Consider the following 25753-nt stretch of genomic DNA (forward strand, 5'->3'; position numbering starts at 1 on the left):
CCTCTGTCTGTTCTTTCCTGTCTTCTATTAAATCCTCAACTCTTCTCTCCTCTACGATTTGAGGCCTGATTTCCCCCTCCCTCCCTACCCCCCTCTTCCCCTCAGCACGCTTCCTATATCCCTCAGGTCACTTTCCACATATTAGCACCTGAGGCCAAGGGGAGAGAGGCAGATACATATGGCCTGCCTTGGCCCAGATCGCAAGCAAGCTGCTGAAAAATGAGCTTTGGAAAAGCAATAAATTGAGTCCAATTAGAATTGAAGGAAATAAATGTCTCTCCTCTGACTGGAATGGCAAAATAAATTTAAAAAACAAAAATCCTCTTTCTGTAATGCCACACTGAAATGTCCCCCCTACCCTTGCCCTTTGACTTCTCAGACCTCAGTGATATGAAATGGTTTGTTTCATATTTTCCTTAAATTAATGTTTTGTTTGTTGTCAGCGCTTGTACCGGTACTCCACAACTAAAGCAACTATATGGAGCCTACAGTGCTGCATGAAAATAACATCACTGTCAGTATGGTTCCAGCAGGACAAAAGGAAATTGACAGTTTTGCAGATTTGTGCTCTGTCATATTTGAGTCTCCTGTTTTCCAATTTCTCCATTATTCTAGAAGAGATTTTGTAAAATTGCTCCAAATTTCAGCTTGATGTGAAACATACAAATGGTATTTGTCCACTCATGAGCACAGGCTCTTTCTGGTTGCTCTTGTAGAAAATAACAAAACACCTGGATCAATGTTCTCTTTGCTGGTGCTGTGAGACAGCTTTTTTCTGTCTTGTGTTTTTTGGATGAGCTTTTTTTGCGGTTGTTGACGTGTTGCAGGGAATAACATAATACTGTATGCAGTCTGCTGAGATCCATACAAACTCAAATAAGTAATTTGCACCCACACCTGCACATATAGACAACATGATGGTCAAGAGTCTTTACTTGCAAATAGTTATACTGTTAAATCATAATTTTTTAGTAATTAATCAACATGTAATTGATCTAGAGTAGTATTAGGACTCTCAACATATTCTATACAATAACATTCCCCTTATGAGTGTCCTGAGTCACTCAACATAAATATTACACAATAACTTGTTCATTGTAATGGTTTCAAGCAAACCCTGATATTTATCGCCATTGACCTATTCTTAGTTTTCTTGTGCTTCACGCTTGAACTTTAAATGTTAAATCCAGGGTTTAATTACATGAAAATATGCACATGTTCTTTTATGTCTGCTACCCAGAATCATTTGCAAGAGCCCTTCGGTCTGTCATATGGGCACTGATAGGCATTGCACCATGTAAAGACACCATGCCAAAATAACACAACCTCTCATTCTTAAGAAACGGCAAAATACCAGTTTAAGGAAAGTGACAAGAAAAACAAGAAGAAGCTGGACCCATTTAGGTAGACGGATGACTGATCTAAATAATAAATCACAACACCACTATTCAGTCCCATGCCCCTATTCCTTTTAAACAGTCAATTTTAAGCTTGTCTAAGTAAGTGGGAGCCGTATCTTTCACCCCCCCCCCCCCCCCCCCCCCCATCATATTGATGCCTCTGGAGGGCTCTTTTATCATGCCCTATTATAACTGGACATGTCTTTTCTTCTTAATGTCTTTGCACTCTTGTTTTCACATACAGTATATGCTATAAGGTGCACAATGGACATGTATATCCTCATGGAACTCCTCTCCTCCCACTCTAGTGGTAAATGATGTAAGTACAAGAGGCCCGGGGGGAAGGGGAACTCGGTTCGGTCGATGCAGACAGGAACGCCCTTTACCACTTTCAGGTCTTCTCCTCTACCTCGCCTCCCTGTCTGTATCTAATGCATTTTTAACTGAAGTGACTGCAGACTGGCTAGACGTGGAAAAGGGGTTAAAAGTGAGCGTGAGAGAAACAGACTAGATAGAGTCTTGCACTTTCTGTGCTACCATCCGAGGCAGACGTCTTGCCATGACGATGTGGATACAGTTAAATGTTGTAGATGGTCTCATCGGATTGCATTGTGATGAAGTCAGACATCTTTATTTATTCTGTCAGACTAAAAGAGCATAGACCCAGCTTATCAGTGAGGTTTGTGACATTGTTCTTTTGTCCGTTGGGGTTTGAGGTTCTTTCAAATGTTTTCGTTTCCCTCAAAATTCAATTTTTACGGTTTATTTTCTTTGGAGATGACAGATCGTGAGTATCCTTTCAGGCTAAATTCATGTTTAGAGTTTAGGACCTTTAGGTGATTTTGTGGCAAGTCTACTTGTGGTTTACTGTTGTTGGCACAGGAAATCAAGACCCAGAAGCGTCTCATGCTACCTAAAACCACTTAGAAGTGTAAACTCAAACCGAAACCAACAGTGTTCAGATCAAATCATAGCCAGTTCCAATGTCAGCCACCCTGCAACCCCACCTCCCCCTTCCTTGAGGGGCTGACAACATGGAAATACTGTTTCCATAACTTAGCATTTCCAAAGCTGCATGGGGAACTCCTACGTGGGAGTGTAGAATTTGTGGGTGAATCAAAGACAGTTGCGGCTACACGCTATGCCAACCAAAGTGAAGTCTAATCTCTTATTGCACATTCAATATCTATATCTCTACCCTAATATCTGTAATGAATTAGTCATTCTATTCTAGTGGATCTTGACTCGTATAATTGCAATGAATCTTTTAGTTGAACAACACACAGTACATGTATACATATTTAAAAAGCTGCAAAGTTTGGTGCACCCCCCACCTCTTCTGGGTCAGTGTGTCACTGTGCTTCTTCGCTGAAGGCAATCTGTTCTGACAGCCCCTGGTTAAATATTTCTTTTCCAAAGAGAGTTCAAGGAAGCTGGCACCCAGACAAGGGACGAGGTATGGAGGTGGCAGAATGGAGGGAGGTGATGGAAGATTGCAGAACAGATAAGAAGTGGAGAGAGAGAGAGAGAGAGAGAGAGAGAGAGAGAGAGAGAGAGAGAGAGAGAGAGAGAGAGACAGAGAGAGACAGAGAGAGACAGAGAGAGACAGAGAGAGACAGAGAGAGACAGAGAGAGACAGAGAGAGAGAGAGAACTTCTGTGGTTCCTCTTGACTCTGCAAGATGTCCATAGCTCCTTATTGACACATTAATTTGACTTAGCACATGCATATACACACAAACACAACAAAATTCCAGTAAGAAGATGTTGTTTGGTTTGCTGAATGTTGACACACATGGCTGGTTTGTTACTCTTTATACCTCCAGATTTCCATAGATTCTGTAGTGCTTACTGTCACACAACCCCCCCCCCCCTCACTTCTTATGGAACTCTTAGCAGCTGTTGTTTTTGTTGACATTCATCAGCTTTAGCATGATCTGTATCCACTGCCTTCAACAGATCAGTTCTTATGGAATACAAATACAAAGGAGAAAGACTGACATGACTCTTGAAACCTACCGACAGAGGATCATTTACAGTGCTACACTATTTCAAACAGTTCCAGGAGAGGGTTTTGATGTGTAAGGGAAACAACAATGGAGACAGGGCAACCATCAGTGGAAAAAATGGTGATTGCGCATTTTCCTGCTGGTGCAGGTACACGATCAAAACTCTTATCACCGCATATTAAAAGATTTGCTGTGGGGATGAAAAAGCCCAAGGTAGGAGGCTGATAGGTCCTCCTGCTAACAAGCTCTGCCTGTTCAAAGGCTTTTCTCAGGCTGTGGAGCAACATGAAAGGCGTGTTTAAAAATGTACGAGCCCCGATCTGTTTCCACTGCCAGAGAGCGGCTAAAGAAAACTCGCTTTCGACAGAGTCACAAGTCCCCCGTTGCTGGCTTTTTAAATTAATTAAGATGTTTATGACAGCTGCTTGCACAGTCTAATAGTGGCCATATGGACTTCAGGATGAATAATTAGCCAATTATCTCATTGTAGTTCTTTATAGCATTTTGCTAAGATATTGTAGTATTAAAGGCAAGATGAGATATATATGATATGAGATACACAATATTCCCAGGTACATGCATAGTATTTGCATGTGTGATCTTTGATGTCAGGGTAGTGGCGGGTTATCTAGTTCTCACTCTTTGTTCTTGAAGGGGCATCAACTGCAGAAATGTTTTCTTCTTGCACTTGGCCTAAGTTGTCCAAAAAGATTTCAAAGATGAAGTGCTTTTGTATAAGAAAAAATAGTTTAAGAGAACGGTGGTTTTATTGTGGACATCCAAATGATACAGCAACTAACAGAGCATTTTGCCGTACTGAAGGATATGTAGATCAAGATCATTAATGATGCATCATCAATCCAGCTGAACAATCATGGTTAACTCATGGTAAAACATGGTCAACGCTTAAAAACTTCTCTGTAAAAAACGAATACCGAAGTCTACATAGAAAGATTAGAAATACTCTATTAATGCAGTTTTTAAATCAAATTTGCTTATCCCATATGGAATACATCTCTTCCTACTGTGTATTCTCCTCATGTGTACTCCGTAATGTTTCAAATGAAGAATTTCTCTGTGTTCTCACTACTTCACTGAACCCACTAACTCAAAGACAAGATGAGGTGCACCTTAATCATTCCAATACCTCAGGTCCATTGAAGGAATCACGGTATCCATAACCCAAAGATCTAGTAACAAACTACCATGCTCATGTATAGGCATGCTCATCAAAAGTTTATGGAAAATTGAAGTTTTGTCCTATGTCTAACCTTCGATATACAGTGCTGCACAATTATTCACACCATTAAAAGGCTCTTGTAAGTCAGAGTTCTCTCGCTAGCATCACCCAAAGCATCACCCAATTAGCGTAGCATAGCCTAGATATTAATGTTTTACTTCGACCTCCGACCACTCTGAAGACATTACCAGAGCGTTTTCATGTTCATACTATTAGCCTTTGGTGTTGTCCTCCATTACACATGTTAATTGAATTGTGTCATTTGGCCCTTGTCTCATTCGCACAGCAGGGGACATGAAAGAGCTATTAACGTCCGGGTCCAAACTAGCGCCGACTTGTGTCAGGCACCAGCGCTGACCTAGACATGTCCTAGCCTTGACATGAAGCACGCAAGAACTCCCATTCCCATTTTCTGCTTGGGACATTTCAAGTGTTTTTACTACACATGTATTGCCACATATTCTGTCTTGAACAGGCGCACACACTCAAAACAATCACGTTGACAGCCATACTGATAGTTAAACAAATGCAGTTTTATTCGCCTTAGTTTGCCACTATAGGCAAACGTCTTTAAAGGGAAACTGACATTTAGTGTGAGGGTATTGAATTTAGCACTTAAGAGAGAAGAGGATATTGAATTCTTCCACTCGTCAACCACCTTTAATTGATGGAAACAAGTTCTGATGCGACCTATTCACATGCAAAGCCGCACAGGGTTGCATTTCTCAGGCATCAATAGAACAGCTAAATAAGTAAGCACTGTCCATTTCATTAATCTTGGCATCAAAGGAAAGGTCTATCTCCTTCTTCCTGTCCGTGAGCTTAGCACGGCCAGGTCTTTAACAGTCTTGGAAGTGGTTTGGATTTTGCTACCATGAGGCACCCTTAAATTGTGTATCAGATTACTTTACTTTGGTAGATAACGGCTTTTCATTGGCTTGGATTGAGTGAGCTTTTGTTATGTGCTATGTAATTGCTCTACGGCTCAACCATTTGCTACTTTCTGTTCAGTGGCCATTTAAATGAATGACCATTAATTGGTGAATAAGGGAATTGCAATGTTGTTAGACTGCAAAGAGCTTTTTGTTGTCTAACATTTGTTAACATAACAATGTTTTTACCTGAAATGAGTTGTACTAGTAAGAGGTTATAGTACAGTCAAAGAACACATGGAGTGTGGTACAGCAAGTCTAAATATCAAGTCTACTTATCTTTACACAGAACAGAATCCCGAATTGCAGGGAAAATTAACATTTATTTATGGTTGCATCATGTTTCTGTAAAGTCAACATCGTTTTCTGTTGGTAATTTGTCACCACAACCTCCCTTTCACACAAGCCTTCTGACAACTGTTATCTATCCTGAATCGTAAAGCTTCACTAGCAACACTTTTTTATTCTTTCAACCGAGAGTTGAAAAGGGCAGGACTAATGAATATTCTAATCTGGCCTAGATTCAGAGAAACCATTCTGTCGTGTAGGTGTGTAAAACGAAAGTAGTAGAACCACTGCACCTATCAACCCATTTAAATATAATGAACGGGTAGGTCCATCAAAAGGATCATTTATTTGGGCGGCATTGGTACAGATGCACTCAAATGATCAACTTTACAGAGAAGACTAAAATCTTCTCTGTAAACAATTTTCTGTGCATAAGAATAGATACATAGATAAGATGCATAGGTCTACGTGAATACAATCACGGATCACAAACCCACATGGGTTTTGAACAGGAAGACAGATTTAATCCAAAAGATGAAACAATGTTTTTCAACCTTGTTTTTAGACCGGATGTTAAAACCTTCCTGTGCTATCAGATGGAATATAATGCTGATGATAAGGTCTCATGGTGAGGTTTATTTAATAAAACACACACACACACACACATACTGTGAACCTAACAGTGACACATGACTTCACTACAGTGTCAAGCGCTTGATCAACTGTCATGTTATTCTGACATTTTCTCAACCTTGTGTGAATGTTGAAGTGGAGGTAGTCTCTTATCTTAGGGGAACACCTGTGTGTGCTGACTGCTGTCTGTGTGGGAACTTCTCAGGAGAGGCCAACATCTCCACATCACCGAGGGAGGGGGTCCTTTTCTCACGAGGCAACCTACCAGCCCTCTGTAGTCTACTTTCCTCACACACACACACTTTTTGACAGACACACGGGCACACACAAACACACACACACACACACACTATAGGCACACAAACACACACACACTATAGGCACACACGCACACACACTGCCACCACTACCCTGAGTAAGGGCTCTCTGCTCCCCACTATCCTGGAAACAAGCCAAGGCCTGGCGAATGTACCCTGGAGGTGCGCATGTGTGTGTGTGTGAGGGAGAGAGAGAGAGAAAGTGAGAGAGTATCCTTCTTTTAGGTGAGTGATGCTGAAATGGCTTCTCTAGGAGAGCCATGCATATGAAATTCTGGTGTCAAACCACAGGCCACAACCCCTTGTCTAAGAACTCCTTGGACTAAGCTTCAATTTCCTTCTCCATGTCTGGGCCTTAATAGACCATAGCAGAGGGAGGGATTTAGTTTATGTAGAGGCCAGGGTGATGGTGTGTCTTGTGTGCTGCTGTTTACCTCTAAAGGTGAAATATGTAGTGTTAGTTTTTGAATCACGCAAAAAAATCATAAACATTACTATTGTTTATGTTATATTTTTGTATACATGCAATGATGTATATTATATTGTGTTAATTGTTAATATTTGTATACTTACCATGCCTAATTATATGCTAACAAGCTCTTGATACCGTACATACAAATGTAGTTGTATCTAAAAGAGACAACTCGAATGGAAGATTTCCATTGAAATATTACTGCAACAAAGCAAGCTCATACTTTACCATGGGCATTTCCAGTATCTTCAAAAACACACACAGAGACACACCTGTGTCTGCTGCCTCTGTGCTGCTCCCGGGCTCCTGCCTGCCTGCATGTGGCTCTGCTCCAGTATTTCATTCAACACATAACCTGCATTAGCAAGCAAACAAGGCCAAACACTCACTTGGGGCAAAGTCAGACCAAAACCAAAGAGTGAAGCAGAGAAAAAAGTTACTAGAAAAAATCACTCCTCAAACCATTAAAGAACCACACTGAAATTTACATTTAGTCATTTAGCAGACGCTCTTATCCAGAGCGACTTACAGTAAGTACAGGGACATTCCCCCGAGGCAAGTAGGGTGAAGTGCCTTGCCCAAGGACACAACGTCAGTTGGCATGACCGGGAATCGAACTGGCAACCTTCGGATTACCAACCCGATTCTCTCACCGCTCAGCTACCTGACTCCCCTGATAGAATGAAGGCTTCATGGGATGTTAGACATTGAACTATGGTAAGTTTGCGATATTTTCAAACATTTGCCCTTTAAAGCTAAATTTGAGGTGAATTGTCAATTTATACCTAATTCCGTTGCGAAGAAACCACTCTACAAGCAACCTGTAGAGCTCTCTTAATGGTAGATGCACATGGAAACCAATTAAAAAACGACCAGAAATAACATCAACCTGGGATTCACAAGTCATTTTGCTCTTAAAGAACCCCGGGAGAGTTAGGCTCTCCATGGAGTACTTAAGTGTTCCAAAAATTAGAATGATTATTTTTTATCATTATATTCCACTATGTGGAATTACGATATTGAGCTATCTGTGTCAGCATGGAGCAACTTTGTTGGATGACTTTGTCAATCATTTTGTCTTAACTTGGGTTGGACACTATAGAAGGATGTTAGGGCTGGATTCATGTCTTGCAATGAAACCTTTTACCTTTCCATTGAGAAATCTATGATCAATACACACTAATATAAAAAAAAAATCATATAATTTGAAGATGACTCCCATGCTATGTGAAATACTAGTACTCTGAGGGAGTGGCTCTAGCCCATAAGATGAATCCCTTTGTACTGTAAATTTATAACACACGCACACATACACACATCTTACTGATTAGAGAAGAAGCGATGAGCTCCGCTGCCTTGATGGACCCAGATGCTTAAAGATGAATCGCAGCCAATTTGCCACCTAATTGAGAGCAACAAGATCCTAAATGGCTCGCATGGACTGATAATTATAGAGATGATTACTTGGATAAGTTAATTAAACATGTTGCTGCATAAATATGAGAAAACAAAAAAGTTGCTGTTGGATAGGAGACAGAAAACATAATGGGATTGTTGTAATGTTATATTCATTCATGTTGGCCTGTGTCTTGGTGACTTATACACATGCTGTTGTGGTGTTTATCAATAGTATAAATAAATCAACAGTAAACACACAGAATGTAACTCTCAGTCCTTTCTACTGTTCCTGTTGGATTCAGCTTTGTTCCATAACTTCCTCCAACCCTGTAACACTAACTGTGCTACATTGGAGTGTTATACTGTACCTAGTCAAGGTCAACTCCAGAGAGGCACCATTTGGTTTGCAGCAGGCCTACATGTACCTTTTCAAACCCCTCCATTCCACCGGTAAACCATCTGAGTCTGTCTGAGACTCCAACCACCTGAGCTCAACCTACAATAGACCCTGTCATTGAGTCCAGAGAACAACCTGCCTGGGCCTCTCTCTTTGCCTCTTTACTGGATCACTCTCCCTCGTTCCATCTTTTTACCTCTTCCTATTTTCCATCTCTCTCACTCTCTGTCTTCCCCCCCATTCTCTCTGTAACGCTCTCTTTTCTGTCACGCCAGAATAAACAGTGAATGAGGATAAGTTGCAGCAGTCTGTGAATAAGAGAGCACCTTGGCTTACTGAGAGGAGCTGTAGCAGAATTGATTCCCCCTAAGGAATTGCCTTCCATTAGGAAGTCATCTTGGTTGGGTCCACCCATGGTAGCATTTCTGAAGGGACAGCTCCATTATGAAAAGGAGACTGTAACTTTGAGTGTTGCTGAAGAACACTCACACACACGCATGCTCGCAGCCCGTGACATGGTCTTGACAGAGATGACAGTGCCATTTATGATAATCATACACTGTCAGGGTAAAGGAGGCTGAAATGATCACTTACAGGCCCAGTCACAGTGTTGGCCCAAACGGCTTCTGTTCTGTCAGTTTAACAGAGACCCCCCCCGCCCCCTTCTCTTTCAATTTCCCCCCATCTCTCTTTCTGCAACGATCAGACATCCTTCAAAACAGGCTATCATGAAAGACACAACCACCACAAATAATCACCTCTTCTTGTCCTCAGTTGTCAACATGTCTACTTGTACACTCTCCCTGGGTCTGAACTTGAAATTCAATGTAGCCCATTTTTGCCATCAGTACTCCTATAGGAGTCAATCAATTTAGTCCACACACCTGAACAGATAGTCACGTCTGTTGGCAAAACAAAATCCCAACCCACTTTCATGGGATCAAACCATTGCTCACCAGTACAGCGTGCCACAACCTTGCCCTGACCGTGACCAGACACCTGCCGGCTCCTCAGTCTCCCAAGGATAGACTCACCTCCAGGCTGGTCTCTGGCCCCTGTCTGACTCAGAGGTTGGATGGCGATGGAGACAGAAGTTGGCAGGCTGTTTTTAGGGGTTAGGGGCCTCGACAAGGCAGTCCACTCTCGCCCCCCTGCCTTTCACCCACAACCTTCAAACCGGTCTCCAGACTCCAGTTCATCCAATTTGGACATTCTGAAAGACATCTAGAGGAGGAAGTGAGTCCTTTCACCGCTTTGTCAGTCTTTTTCATCCCTCTGTTTTTCCTCTCAAGCTTAGGAACAGGCTCTGTGTGTGTGTGTGTTTGTGTGTGGTGAAGACTATATTACAGTTGACAGGCTGGATTTCCCAACAAGGATGTATTTTGATAAGAATCAGATACTATAATCTTGGTGTGACATTGACAGAATGGTGGTTCTGCTGTGTGTATGTGTGTGTGTGTGTGTGTGTGTGTGTGTGTGTGTGTGTGTGTGTGTGTGTGTGTGTGTAGCAGAGTGCCAGATGGTTGATGGGGTTGACTCTACATGAGAGGTGAGCTGCATAGTGGTGAAGGGTGTGTGTGTGGGGGTTTGGGGTTTTTGAAAAGGGAAGAACTGCTCAATGAAGAGTGACACTGTAAAAATGTAAATATTCCATTTGTACTGCTTTGACAGCCATTTAGTTTCACACTGTCAGTGCAGACTTGAGTCTATTGAAGTCAAGTATGATATTTTTGTTACATCCAATGTATACCCATTGATTTGTTCAAATCATTCAATAGCAAAGCAAGCTACACTGAAATTATGTTTGTATCTATGTAGTCAGCTGAGGTCAAGGGTTTATTAAAGGCCTACCCGTAGGAGTAGTTTAGATAGACCAGCTAGAGACAGGCTGGCCCAGAGTCAACGCTTACACATACTCATTTGCAATGCAAGCTTGCATGATTACCCTGGAAGTATCCTAAGGTGAGCCCTGTTCGCCTAGGTAAGAGCCTCTGCCCTAGCCCTGCTGTCAGCAATGGTCCACAGAGAGCCACAGATGGGTCCTAACACACGTGCATACGCACACACACACACACACACACACACTTATACAGTACACACACATGCTCCCTTTCTCTCTCTAAACCCCCACCATGCACCATGACCTTGGACAGGCTCAGAGACTATGAGAAAGGCACTAGTGGAGCATGTCATTGCGGCCCACCAGATTTATGCCTCAGGACCTGATGGAGTCTGGAGGCTGTTTGGAAGTCTGACAAACGTCCCCGCCTTACTTATCCATTCTACTTTCTCTCTCTATTACTGTGATCTAGATTTCAATAGACGGACCATTAGAACTTAGGACTAATTGAGAAATTATTCGATGTGTTGTGTGTGTACTTAAAATAGCCACTTGCAGGTGCAGATACCATAGGAACATGTATCAATGCAAGATTACAGTGACCACGGCTTGAAACACCTGCTGCACAACATACTCTAACTGTAGTCTTCCTCACTGAGTGCATGCAGATCATGAGCTGAATGTCACATTAACGGATTGTCTGTTTCTGTCTCCTCATAGGTGTCTCATCAGCAAAGAAGACACATACATGTAAGTTTTGGATTATTATGTATTTATAGCAAAGCTACTGAGTGTTCAAGCACTGTGTTCCTATTGGTCATATCTGTGTGTGCTAGACTGTAAAGCATGTTTGATCAAAGAAGAAACCTAATATATACTGTACACTTGGTTATAGTCCATAGGCATTACTGGTACAGTAAAGTGCTGTTGTGAACTGAACAAGCAGAGTCTACTTTAAGGTTGAACTGAAACATCATTTAGGAACATTTAACTTCCATATGGTGATGTACTTCCGAGTGTAAAGGATAGTTGGGACATAAAGTTTGTAGGAATTTCATGCGATTTTTGCAAACACCAATGTACCGTTGTATCATACTGTTGCTAGCTAGCTAACTACATAATCTTAGCTCCGTGCCTGCTAAAAGTAGACTGATTGATAGGTGGAAGTCATGATAATATTGGTTGAAATTGGTTTGTACACACTAACAGTACGTGTGCATACGTAAACATCTGTGATATTTTGTTTTACTGGAAGAAAACAAATATTTTTTAATAGAATACAAACAATAATATTTGTTATTTATTACAACATTATGGCATATTGTTAAATAGGTGTGCCTTATGACCATGGATGTGATCTAAATAGGTTACAAATTAATTTCATTTCAGCTGAACTTCCAAAAGGGCTGATTATCTGAAACATGAAAAAATAAAGGCATTAGTATCAAGAAAAGGGTTTATAGTTTGTTGAACAATACCTTTCTTGAAGTATCACAGCAGTTATAATCTCATGAGAATATTCTCATGGTTTCCAGTGAATGTTACATAGTTTCTTTGCAAATTCATAATCTCTTTTAAGGATTTCTGGACCTTTCTTTCTTATCCCTTTCAATCCTCTTTGTTCACAGAAAGGTGACCATTGTGCTATACAGTAGCATGTCATCATCCCTGGGTCTCTATTGATTGGTATTGAAGTGTGTTAAGGATGGGTGTGAGCAGTTGAGCAGCATCGTGTTCAATGACATGGTGACCCTTCTGTCTGCGATGGCACATCTGCCTTTGGATAGTTGAGGAGAAGAGCCCTGTCTTGGAAAGTGAAATGGACAGCCCTTCAAGAACATGTTTTGTGCTGTCTCTTGGGGAGGATAGATGGTTGGTGAAAACCCTCTTGAGACGAAAGATAAGCAATGTTTTATCAGACAGAGTGAGAGAGAGGTTGTGCAATTGTATTACTCACCCTACATCATGTCACATTTACATGACATAACAACAGGTTTTAGTCCCAAGATTCATCATCCACTGAATGCTGATTAGTACATGTATGTGTCACTCACTAAAACACCCACAAGAGCCCCTCATTTAAATCACACATGCTGTACTCTTACACAAGCAGTCAGGACTGGTGCTGAAGAGATGACACAAACTTTGACACACTCCCGGCAGCTGGTGGCAATGTGTGTGTGTTTGTCTCGTTGTTTGTTTTGGAGACCCTTTCTGAAAATAAGTGGCAGCTGTTAGCATTTGTGAGCATGCTGTGGAGGCTTGCTAACGGCTAGCTGTCTTCACCGGGAGAGAAAGAGAGAGGGCAGACTAGGGGAAGACATAGGAGGAGAGAAAGAGAGAGAGCAGACTAGGGGAAGACATAGGAGGAGAGAAAGAGAGAGAGCAGACTAGGGGAAGACATAGGAGGAGAGAAAGAGAGAGAGAACAGACTAGGGAAAGACATAGAAGGAGAGAAAGAGAGAGAGCAGACAAGAGGACAAAATGGGGTGAAGAAGGAGAGCAGAGAAGATGCAACACGAGTGTTCAGTGTTGGAAACGGGGATGGCCATAAGTAGATCACCCTTGAAAGAATGTTGACAGTTTTCCGTAAGGAAAGATTCCTAAAGACTGAAGATGGTTAAAGATCTGTTACATTCATTTACCAAGAAATTCACAGTCATTTTGAATGCAGGAATTTTATTAAGAGTCCTGCATGTCCACATATTTAAGTTATTTGTGGTCAGACTGCATTGTTGCTTGACATGCCTAGTTTTCTTCTCCTTCTGGTTAACCCAAACTATTTGAGACACAGGTGTCCAAACCAATTGACATTGATTACTTTTACTGGTTTGAAAGTCAGTCTTAGTATACACTTCTCAAAGATGTTTGTTAAATGCATGTTTGTTTGCGTGGGAATCATGCATGGAGTTGAATTACAAAGCCTCCAGCGAAGTTCAAGCATCTCAGAAGCATTTCGAAATATTTAATAACTCCTCCAAATCTATCGACTTAGTGAGATTAGGACGGGATAACTTAGCCTCAAAGCCTACGAGGATTGTACACATATGAATCATTTCCCTACACTGCCAATTTGGAAGAAGAATATGTCCCTGTTGCTGTTTAATTTGACTTGGCAGCATGCACACTCCAGCAAAATAGCCTGGGGCACTAACATCTTCTGTGCATAGTTATTTGCTCAACATTTGTTTGAAGGTACTTAATCGTGTTGTTGCCTCAGTCCAATGCAGTGGGGAGTTGTTTGTTGAAGTCAAGTGGGATGTTCAATAAGTACCTTGTTAGCTCAAGCTAAAATGAACATTAATTCTACGAGTAATGACATCACTGTCAGACCTGTTACTGTATGTGTCTCTCTTCCACACGGCCACATATTCCTTATCGTAGTTGCAGTAGGCGCTGATTGATTACATTGAGCAGTGTTTGAGGTTTTGAGTACAGTATGGTTCTCATTGGGGTGGTGTGCAAGTGTCTTAGCTTGGCTCAGCCTTTAAGACAACTGCTTGGTGCGCACAATGTTGGACTGACACTGGGGCAGCGTCAGCTCAATTCTCTGCCCCCGGCTTGTCCCTTTGGCTCCCACTAGTAGTGAGATGTCTTTGTTGTGAAGGGCCATCATGCTAAAGACTAATGCTAAGAGACATGTGGTATATGGGCAGTGATATGCTGATGTTGAAAAATGTTAAGTGGTCTCCTCATGGTGTGTCAGGTAGCAAACAAAGATGTTTTTATGCAATTATAGGTCTTGTTCTATTGGTTTTTGGTCACATTTTGAAAGCCTTGTGACTTCAGATGTTAACATGTTTTTAAAAAGCCAAGCCAATCGTGGTTTATCAAGGTTTGTCGAAACATTCCAGAAAACCCATTTGCTCAGACCTGTAGACTGCCCATGATTTGTTTGGGGGCATTACCTACAGTAAATGTCTTGTCAGTATTCTTTTGACCACCCCCAGTTCATTGGGGTCCATGTTAATCACCTAGCTGGATTCAGAGCTGCATCATAATGAAATGGGTGTTGGGCTGGTCCGTTGATCAGGAAGGACTCATCTGAACAAACGTCAACCCGAATCTCATATAAAAGTGGAAGCCCCTGGCTAATGGAACGTTTCGGGTTGGTCTTGCTTGTTCTGTTAGGCTTTCACGACTCCCATTTCCTCCGCCTGGACAACCATCCATCTCTGACAACCCCCCCACCCCCCCCCCCCACCCCCCTTTACAATATATTGATGTCATCTGGCAATGACATGCTTCATTCATCTAGCCAGACAGAAATGGAGGTCATTGTCCACTTCCAGATATGCGCTTTGAATGAGTTTGACTGAGAGGTGTTTTACGATGGACGTCGTAATGAATTGACCTTGTGCCGTGGTTAACCTGCAGTGTGATGTGTGGCGTGGGCTTACCCGGTGCACCACGGTATCCCTCATTGAATATTCATGATTTATCACTTATTTCTATAATAAACAGGTACAAGCTCTTCTGTACTGTGAATAACAATACTTATACATTTACATTTACATTTACATTTAGTCATTTAGCAGACGCTCTTATCCAGAGCGACTTACAGTAAGTACAGGGACATTCCCCCGAGGCAAGTAGGGTGAAGTGCCTTGCCCAAGGACACAACGTCAGTTGGCATGACCGGGAATCGAACTGGCAACCTTCAGATTACTAGTCCGACTCCCTCACCGCTAAGCCACCTGACTCCCTTATACCCTGCCCATGCTCTTTTACTTAAACGTTTACTTAAAGAGATCCGTTTGATGTTGTTTACGAAGGCTGACTGAATGTTTGTAAACTCTTGTGCAGTTGAAATATTGACCTATAGATTACACACACATCTACAAACATGTCAACAGTTCACAGGGAACTCTTCCATGCACCTCAAACATGTCTATAATACAAGGCACGCATGCAAGCCACAAGCAGGCAAAGCTAAAGACAGGTTCCTCATAGTATTGATATTATATCCATATAATCACATGTAGGCACTGGGATTCCTACATTGCTTGTCTAAACCCATTCACATTCTTCTGTGAAAAACAAAATGTGCCATGTCATGACAGGCGACTTGGGTAAGACCCGATTAAAGGCGACACTTGAAAAGTGCCCAAGACAAATGACCTGGTGACACCCAGCTGTTCAGCGGGGAGCGGGGAGAGCGCATGAGATGGATGGTGTGCTTTGTTAACCTGGCTGACACCCGCGTGTGTGTGGTGCCACCACACTGAATGGCCCTGTCCATAAATCAATTAATCAGACCATTACACACACACACACAGTATGCACACACATACACTCACAGACTCTAAGACTCTCTTGAATGAAGACAGGAAAATATGCTGAGAGGGTGTTTGAAGATATCACCAAAGACAACGAGGCTGCTTAATTTAATGTGTATATTGGCAGACTTAATTTAATTTAAAATGTGAATACTTGTTAGTACATGTGTGTACCTATAGACTGTTCCACAATGTAATGACATAATAATGAGATGTTCCTCCATGTTAACATCACAAAGTGCTTACTTAGTAATTATACAGACTTATTATTACAGAGTAACAACTATGCACAGCCTACAATCAATTCAATACTTTCTGCTTGATAGTATTGCACTGTGCCTGGTAACATACAGATTGGTCCTATACTCTACTATGCACTTCTAGACCAGGGGTGCGTTTCCCGAAAGCATCGTAAGCCTAAGTTGATCGTAGAATCCATCGTAGGACGAATCTTAGTTTTACGGGCCGATCCTAAAGACATCGTAGCTAAAGTGTCTCTTGAAAATTCGTAACTCTTGAAAGTGCATAGATTAGCCTACTCCTTACGAGCATGTTTGGGAAACGCACGTAAGAAATATCGATGGTTTTGTTTTTTGCTCGATCGTTGCTATGATCCATCGTTATCAGGAAACGCAGCCCAGGCCTCTAAAACTAGGCTCTGATGATGGCCGACCGGCCCAGGAGGTTAGCATGCTTTGTTTGGTGGCCGAAAATAAATTGGTGAAACTGAAGCCATGTCTCTGTTCTTTTACTAAAAGTTTGTGAATGCTACCAGACATCTTTGGATGTTGTTTTCAGTACATGGGTTTTGAGTTTACACCACAATAAGTGCTTTGTTCTGGGAAGGGGTGTCCAACTCTTCTACTGCAACTGAGCAATTCTGGCCCTTGATTTTCTGCTGTACTTTTAATCTTCAGTATTTGTATGAGGCTGTGGATGAAAAGAATTTGCAGGAAATGAATACCATTTTAATGAAAGGTAAAATCATAAACATCCCAACTTAGAGGATCCTCAGAAGAGGATGCAGTTAGTGGAAATGCTAACCTGTTCAGAAAACCCCCGTGTTGACAATAAGTAGACAGTGGGGCTGGTATCTTTACATGCCTCAGCAGTACAGCAGCAGGAAACATGGAAGCGCTGAGATGATAAGCAGGGGCGGGAGTAGAAGTGGGAGGAGAGGAAGAAAAGGAAGAGACTTGAAGTCAGACAAATGAAAAGAAGGGAAGGAGAGGAAACGGTAGCGAGGGGATGGAGGGCTGGAGAAAGAAAGACAGAGAGAGACGGAAAGGAGAGTCAGATGAAGGGGAGAGAAGGGGGATGGAGGGGATAGAGGGAGGGAGATTTCTGTCTTCTGCAACCTCTCTTCTCCCTATTGAAGGCTCCTTGAGCATCATTAAGAACCAGGCCTAAATCGGGGGTCCTGAGTGATTAAGTAGGGGGAAGTGTAATGATGTGGGGAGCTTTGTGTGTGTGTGAATGTGTGTGCCAGAGAGAACTCACTCGGAAAGATCATGCTCATTTCTCACCTGATGTCTAACAGAAGGAGGCCAATAAAGGAGTCAAGGTGTTTGTGTTTGCAAAGTTTTGTTGAGAATAATAAAACATTGTTGGCACCAAGGTATGGAGTTTTGCTATTGCTGGTTTATTACAAAAATACATGTATTCTTGATAGGAATTATTAGTATCTTAAGTATGAAAGGATCATATTTTAGTAACATACTTTAGGAACAAATGCGAGACTCACAGTTTTGATCTTCCAATCCATTATTGTTTTGAGATTTACTTTGAGATTGTATTTGCCACATAATGAACAGCGTACTCTAATAAAAACCTATTATGTATTCAACATTGTACATTCAAAATTATACATGCTGCATATTAAATGTCACATTACAATTTAGAATTGTACATTCCACAGAGACCTTGCTCTAAAGATTTACATGATGCTCTGGTATGACTCTTTTGCTTCAAGGGAACTGCCATGTTGAATATCCCTCCAGTGTGTGGGGGATGGACGAGAACTACAGAGTCGATGGGGATGTTCTAAAACCTGTGTGTCTGTGCGTGCGTGTGTGTGTTTATGTGAATATATACAGTACATGTATGTGTTTGTACTGCATATGTGTGTATGTGTGTGTGTGTGTGTGTGTGTGTGTAACACAGACTGTAGAGCCCCAGGGGAAGAGCGGGGGTCTCCTCTGAGGATCTGTCAGACATGGGGTGGGGGGGTAGTAAGGGGTAGTAAGCCGCAGGCCCCCTCTGTGCAGTTCTAAGCCCCCCTACCCAGCCTGGCTCCACCACATGGTCGTGCATCCAGCCAAGTTAGAGGATTCTTGTGCTGAGTGGGGAGAGATGCTAATAATCTCCCAGGTTCATAGATTTCCTTTAAGACTTTGACTCAGAAACCTGTCAACTGGGATTCTCCGCTCCGCTTCTTTGTTCTAGACGAATCTTCATTTGTGTCTGATGAGGGCAAGGAAACAGATGTTATTTCAGAAGGTGACCTGAACTAATTGATCATCTGTCTGTCTTGATGTCTGTCTTAAATTCAGAAAATTGTTTTCTAGTTTTAACGTGGATGATACTTCACAATATAAATAATATTGTGTTAATATGTATATGGTATTACAGGTATAATATTTGTAAGCTTTTGTTGATTGAATTAACGATTAGGACAAAGTAACTTGATAACAAACTAGATTCAATGATTAGTTCTATTAAAATAAATCAGTGTGATAAAGTAAATGAATCTGAATGTGGAGGTTGTTTTGCTAATTGATCTTGGGTTACCAGGGTCCTGCTCAAAATACAGTTTCCCCGATCTCACGTCACAATTCGCAAGAAACGCAGAATGCTAAATGACCAGTTTCCCTCATGTACTATCTGTGTTAGACCCGGTTAGAGAAAGATCTATTCCACCAAGCTAAACAGTAATTCATTGAGATGTTACTTAAAATAGTTCAGTAAATTGTATATTTCTGTTTCCTCCCCTTTAGGACATTGACAACCCAGCATAAGTGTGTAGACTTGTTAGCACAAATTTGACCAAATATTATGAATTATGAATATATTATTGAGCTGTATGTTGCGGTCTTATGTATGTTTCCGTGAGGTGTACTTGGTACCATAACTGTTCTCCATAAGCCTTACACAGTAGCATAAAAGCTTCCCCTATGTTTCAAAGCACAGTGTTTTGCCTCCTGCTAGAAGCCCTGAACTTCACAGCGTGATGCTCACAAATTGGGCAGGCTAGCCTACATCCTGTTCTCCTTGAGCCAGGGCAAATTGAGAGGTCCCATGAAGGACTTAAAGTGGGCCATGGCTTGACCCTCTCATACACACACACACACGCACACACGCACACACACACACACACACACACACACACACACACTCACACTCTGATACACATGCACTCAGTTTCACACACTTGTGCACACACACACACACCAACACACACACACGCACATCCCGGTGACCTAACTACCTTGTTCAGAACAAAAGTTCTGACACGTCTCCTCCTCAGCGGACTACGTTAACAAATGTGGGCCGGTGCTGGTCGAACAGCCACGGCGATGAATCACAGCTCCATGGCCATGGCATATCCTCATAAGTCAGGGGGAAGAAGAGACTGGGGCTAAAAACACTTTGCCGTCTGGCAGTCTTTTTGGGAAATGTGGCAACTATGGTGAGGCGTGTGTGTGCGTGTGTGAGGGAGCGTGCATGTGTGAGGGTGTGTGTGAGCGTGTGTATGTGTGTGTGTTTAGGGGGCAGTAGCCATGTGTTGGAATAGCCTGGAGTTGCCCCTCAATCTTGCACAGAAGGTGTTCCTGGTGGTGGTCAGATTGCTTGTTGTTTTTTTAATGGCGCTACAATGAGAAGCCACAATGAAATATGTATTGAAGTGAAAGACCCTTATGGTTACGCATGACCCTGCTATTCTGAGGGATGATGCAGCATTTGGATCAGCATCAGGGTCCAAGTTCAAGTGCCTAATTTTAAGGTATATATATATTGATGTAAAATGTACATAAAGTAGCCTGAAAACCGCTTTCATATATTATTTCTTATTCTAATGTATGTAAACCCATCCACAGGAATGCATTTTAAACATTTGTTTTGAGTATGGTCACCTCAGGATAGTTACTCTTAATTGAATGATGTTAAAGAAAATTGCTCAAAAACAGAGATTAAGGGGGGGAGTCATAAATAAAATGTGTAATTTTTGTAGCTCTGTAATTAAATTAAATGGGAGACTGTGCTTGAAGCTAGCTTACATCAAAGGTCACCATCATGTATTTAGTTAGTACCTCTCAGTCTCAAACCTATCTGAGTTTATTTGCCTTTCATTGCCCTGAAACTTGGTGATGCCAAACTGAACCTGTGTGTGACAGAACATGTGTTGTGTACACTTCTGCTTTCAGAAGTGCTTGAGTGCAGCAACCTGTGTTGTGCCTCACCACACACAGTAACTCAGTCCAGTTGGCAAAGTTGGAGCAGTGCAGTGTAGTGCATGTTGTGACTTCCATGCTGGGCTATACATCACACGCCATAGGGGGTCTACCTAGTGCGCCATCTCCATAATGAAGTCCATTTGTTAACATCCTGCGAAAGGCCACGTACCCCCGCTGCCCTTTTCAAGCAAGCGGACGCAACGCTTCTTGAAGTGGCAGCGCCAAACACAAACCAACCCCCCGCGCCGTCATCTTTCTCACCCTGAGACAATCCTTAGCGTGCCGCGCAGGCTGGCTATGTGAAGAATAAGCAAACAGCATTACCGATTCTTCATACCTGGTTATTACTGCACTTATTACACCCGGAGTGACCTGCCCTATTTGGGTTGGCCCTGTTAGGCCCCCCTCTTAATCACCCGGTTTGCGGTGAGGGATACGGGTTGCCAGATAATGGGACCGAGACGGGCGGGTTGCCAGTTAATTAGGATTCAGATGGCTCGAGTTCACAGTAGCATCCCCCCGCAGAGGCTGCCTAAGCCCCTGCGCACAGCCTGTGAGCAGGCCTGCGCAGGCAGATGCTATCCTCACACACCCAGCCCCGCACTCCCTCAGCTCTGGCTCTTCATATAAGGGAACAGCTTGCTATGGATGCCAGGGGCATGTCATGACAAATTTCTGCTAAATACCGTTGTTGTGGTTGTTGTTGTGGTGAATGTTCTATAGTCAAATTAAAACAGGAGTCTGTCCCATGCAAGTCCCTAACCCTAAAGCCCATATGGTAATTATTTTATTGTATGTACTGAATATGCAAAGCCTTAATATGTGAATGAATACTGTTCCCTCCCTGTACTTTTCAATGTACACTGTCAGCTACTGTTCATTTGTAAAAAAGTATCCCCATTACCCATTATCAAAATATCAAAAATCAAGTTGGTACACTGAAAAAAATGATGTTTAAGATTTACTCAAAAAAATTGAGGCAACAATTTGCAAACAATTTTTGTGTTTAAATTTAACACCATGTAATGTGTTTAAATTACACTACACAAACTAAGTAAAATGTACTCAGTATTAGCAATTAATATTCACAAAGTATTAGCAATTAATATTCACCAAGTATATCAGGTAAGGCTTACTTAACTTTTCGCAGTTTACGTAGTAAATTTTACTTGGATTGTCAAATACAAAACTACTTATAAATATCTATTAATTAAAGAACAATTAACTCCCAGTTATCAGTATGTTTTAACTAAATTATATCAGTATAAATGATTGGTTATAAATTGTAAGATGCATAACATTTAACATCATCAACAATGTTTTAATCACTCACATTGAACAGTATATATCTTGTCAACTTTTTTATTAAAGTTATAGTGAAAAAGGCCTCACACAATCGCAATCATAGAATGGGCTGGTACAGTTTAAGTCAGCAATGTGTTTCAGACTATGGTCCCAGTAAACCTATCACCAAAGACCTAAAACATTTCAACCACAAATAAAACACTGGCATTTGCTACTAAAGACTAATTGTTAAACAATAACCTGGGAATTGTTTACAATGCCTTAAAATATGGTTAGAGCAAAACGCTCAAAAGTCCACATGCCTTGATATGGTGTGGTAACTTAAAATAATAAAAGAAACTTAAGTCCTGTGAAAAACAAGGAAGGACTTTTCACTGCAAGCCAAAATTAGCATGTATGAGTCTCTTGTTCAGTATTAGTGTGAGGCCTTCAAACTGACAAAAGAAATAACGTGATTTATTAAATGAACCATAAGAGACGATTGTAGAAATTCTGGAAAAATATCTAGATTTCTTTTTAGAGATAGTTTGGGCATATTGCTGGAAATCAAACATATATACACAATTACCTTGCATCAAAAAATCACAAGTTTCAATTTTTACAAACACATTAATTCAATGACTGTCAGTTTAGAAGACTTGTACAGACCACTGCACAAACAAAACATCTGGCCCTCAATGGCAATATTCCCCAAATGTAGTAAAGAAGTAAATACAAACGTAAATATTATACAAAGTAGTGAAACCACTAATGAAAGTCTTTCAGTGGTGAGGTTACCAAAAAGCCTTCCAATATTCAAGCCAGCAATTTGGTTCTCACTGACTGGACTTTTGAGGACAGCTTGATACCATCAAGCTCAAGAAAAAGTTTTTGGAAGACCTCAAAAGTATACTTGAGCTTTGCAGGGTATTCCAGATTCAGTGCATACAGCAGTCCCATCAACAGCGTACAAGCTTTTGCTGTGTTGTCACATTTAGTCAGCACCTCGTTACCCTCAATAATGATGGAAACGTCCACGGGATCCTCATCAGTGGCAGCATGTAGAACAAGCACTTTCAGGATGTGATGAGTGTTTTCATGTCGGTCAGCCTCCTTTTGGAACATAACAGAAGAAACAACATTAATATAGGCTTGTGGTGAAAAACTTTAACCCTTATTCAACCAATCTTGATTAAACTCATTGCTCTTAAAAGGACATACCTGGCAGTCTAAGAAAAGCTCAACACCACTCTCTCCAAGGTACTCTATGAGACTGCGGATGACTGCATCCCGTCTTCTCTCGATGGAGTCTCTCTGTTAAAAAAAACAATTTGTTTGGTATGATCACACATGGATATGCTGGATATGCTAGTAGATCTAGCAAGGGGGCTATTTATTTATATACCGGTAACCTGATAGTCTCTGTTGACAGTCACCTTGCCATTTGAAAGGTGCATGACAAGACAAAGGTGGATGACATGAATTTGTACTTGCACCCTAGCCTGGAGTAATAATGAGGAATATGTCCAACCAGACTAGATAACTACCTTTGCTAAATGTCTCTTGACCTTATATTTGGTTCAACATTTTAATGTAAAATCACCTCATGCAAATGCCAGTATACACTTATTAATGAAGAATGTGGATTAACTGCCTCCATTGCTGAAACCCTGCTGCATTGAATTAAGAAGTTAAGCATGGGTGAAGTTTAACATTTCTGAAGCACTTGTCAGGTCCACTAGGCCAAATTCTTACAATACTTGTTACGTTAAGTGAAGAAACTATGAATTATGTGCCTACTCAACAATTACCTGATTGAGGGTATCCAGTATTGGCCGTATCTTTGTCCCTGGAACTCCTCCCTTCGCTCGCATGATGTTGAGCAGTCTCGGCGTGTAACTGTCAAGATTCCTCATAAACGTTTGCAAGAGAGGAACGGCTGTGATTCTTTGGAATTCCTCCGCTATCTAAAGTTAAGTGACATGATAGGGGACCTGGTTAGAACATGAAAAACAACCTTCCAAATGATAACTGTCACAATTCTATTGCAAAATTATCTTTCTAAATAACACAAATAATTGAACTTGCTTACCTGAGCCTCACCGAACAACGCGGGCCATCTCTCCATGAAATCTTGGATACAAGGGCTGAGATTGACAACTTCATGTCTTCGACTTGAAAAGGTTTTTGCCATTTTTTCTGTGATTATCTTTTCATTATGTTTCTTTTTTACTTCGCAAAGAAGGACAAGTCTCTCCTTCTCCAGACTTTCTTGACTTTCCCCAAGTGGATGGGGAGGCAGATAATTCACCTCCGCTTTTTTGGGTCTCTTGATGTTCTTGGCAGGGGCCCTGTCACTTAGTCGCTTCCTTTTTAAGGAGTTAACCTCAAGCTCAGGGCATGAGAGTTCACGGCTTCTCAACTTGGTACGATAATTGTGCATCTTGTATTTGAGGCTCTGTTGCCAGCCATACAAGCCTGCAAATGATCCAGGTTCCTTGAGGCATGGGTATTTTTCTACAAGAGCTTCTGCAACAGCGAGTATTTGAAGACTGGTGGGATAAGCTGTATAGTGGAATATTGCCTCTGCGAGAGCCTGTAGGATATCAGATTTCACACTTGGGTTTTGGAAGAGTGCACCGCCATCATGATACGTTTTGTTTGCTGTTTGAAGAATTCTTTCCACATCATGGGAGAATTTTGGTATTGTAAAGCGAGCAGGCCAAGGGTCAACACGGCACGCAGGTGATGAAGACAACAGAAAAGTGTCTATTGAGCTACCTGAACAACTCTCATCAGCAGAGTTTTGATCCAATGATCTTGAGGTAACAGACCGATCTGATGGTATTGGAGTCAAGCTCATGTCTGATTCATCAACATGAGACAAGTTTAGAATAAATGAATCGTCTACTTGGACTATTTTCAATGTGTCTTTGTCTTTTACCTCTGCAGTTGTGGTCAGAGTGAAGAACTGGTCATCAAAGTCTTTGTCTTGGTACAAAATATTAAAATTCCATTCAAGTTCAAAATGTTCTTTGATGACTGAAACAAGGTCCTCAACCTTATCAGGGATACCAAAGGGTAAAGTCAACTTGCGGATGTCGTGAGCCGCTACTATTACACGCAAATGGGTTGGTGCAGACATCCTTGTTGTCTTGAGCAAGCATCAGCTAGGAGGGGAAGGAGGGAGGGAAGAGACAAGAGAGGAAAGAGACGATGGACAGGTTAGTAATTTTGCAGTACTTTGAGAAATCTAACACACACAGTAGCCTACAGCTTTCTACTACAACTAAAAACATGAACAGAGTAATACACCAATTGCCTCAACTTAAAACATTAAAAACCCATTAGGACTGTGGAATACATAAAATGAAAGAATAAGTTACATTTTTTATTAATGAAGTAGACTATATTACCTATGATATGCAAATGTTGTGTTTAAGAGAAACCATTTGTTCTCCTGCCATGTTGTATGCAGCCAGGGGGTAGACGTCTGTCAGTTGGTGTTGTTCAAGGATTTGAAAGTTGGATGTTGATTCTACTTTGAAGCTTCTTATATGCTCATTGTACCAGGCACTTTGTAACTTGACAACAAAGAAAAGGCTGTGACGCACAATGATAATTTGTATTATTTGTGCAAAGTCAGGCAGTCCTCCAGTTGAACCAAAAGGCAACATCATTCCAACACAATAGTTAGTGCCCAAAAAGTCAATCTTATTTGCCACATCTACAGCCACTTCATTTGGGAACTTCCTGGTCATGAACTCTGTTATGTTATCTTTCAGGACATCTACTGCTACTCGTGTCATTT

General features: G+C 41.5%; 1 protein-coding gene across 1 annotated transcript in view; it reads right to left on the reverse strand.

Annotated features, from left to right (window-relative positions):
• The window catches only part of LOC136955687 (uncharacterized), a 25738-nt gene extending 1775 nt beyond the window's left edge, over positions 1–23963 (reverse strand). The window contains exons 1-3 of the mRNA XM_067249420.1: positions 23754–23963; positions 23164–23256; positions 22783–23055 (exon numbers count right to left, since the gene is read on the reverse strand). Coding sequence (XP_067105521.1) covers positions 22783–23055; positions 23164–23256; positions 23754–23858 — 471 coding nt within the window. The 5' untranslated portion in view covers positions 23859–23963. The remainder of the gene's footprint in view (positions 1–22782; positions 23056–23163; positions 23257–23753) is intronic.
• Between the last annotated feature and the right edge of the window lie 1790 nt (positions 23964–25753).

The sequence above is a fragment of the Osmerus mordax genome, chromosome 13 (genome assembly GCF_038355195.1).
Source record: "Osmerus mordax isolate fOsmMor3 chromosome 13, fOsmMor3.pri, whole genome shotgun sequence".
NCBI lineage: Eukaryota > Metazoa > Chordata > Actinopteri > Osmeriformes > Osmeridae > Osmerus > Osmerus mordax.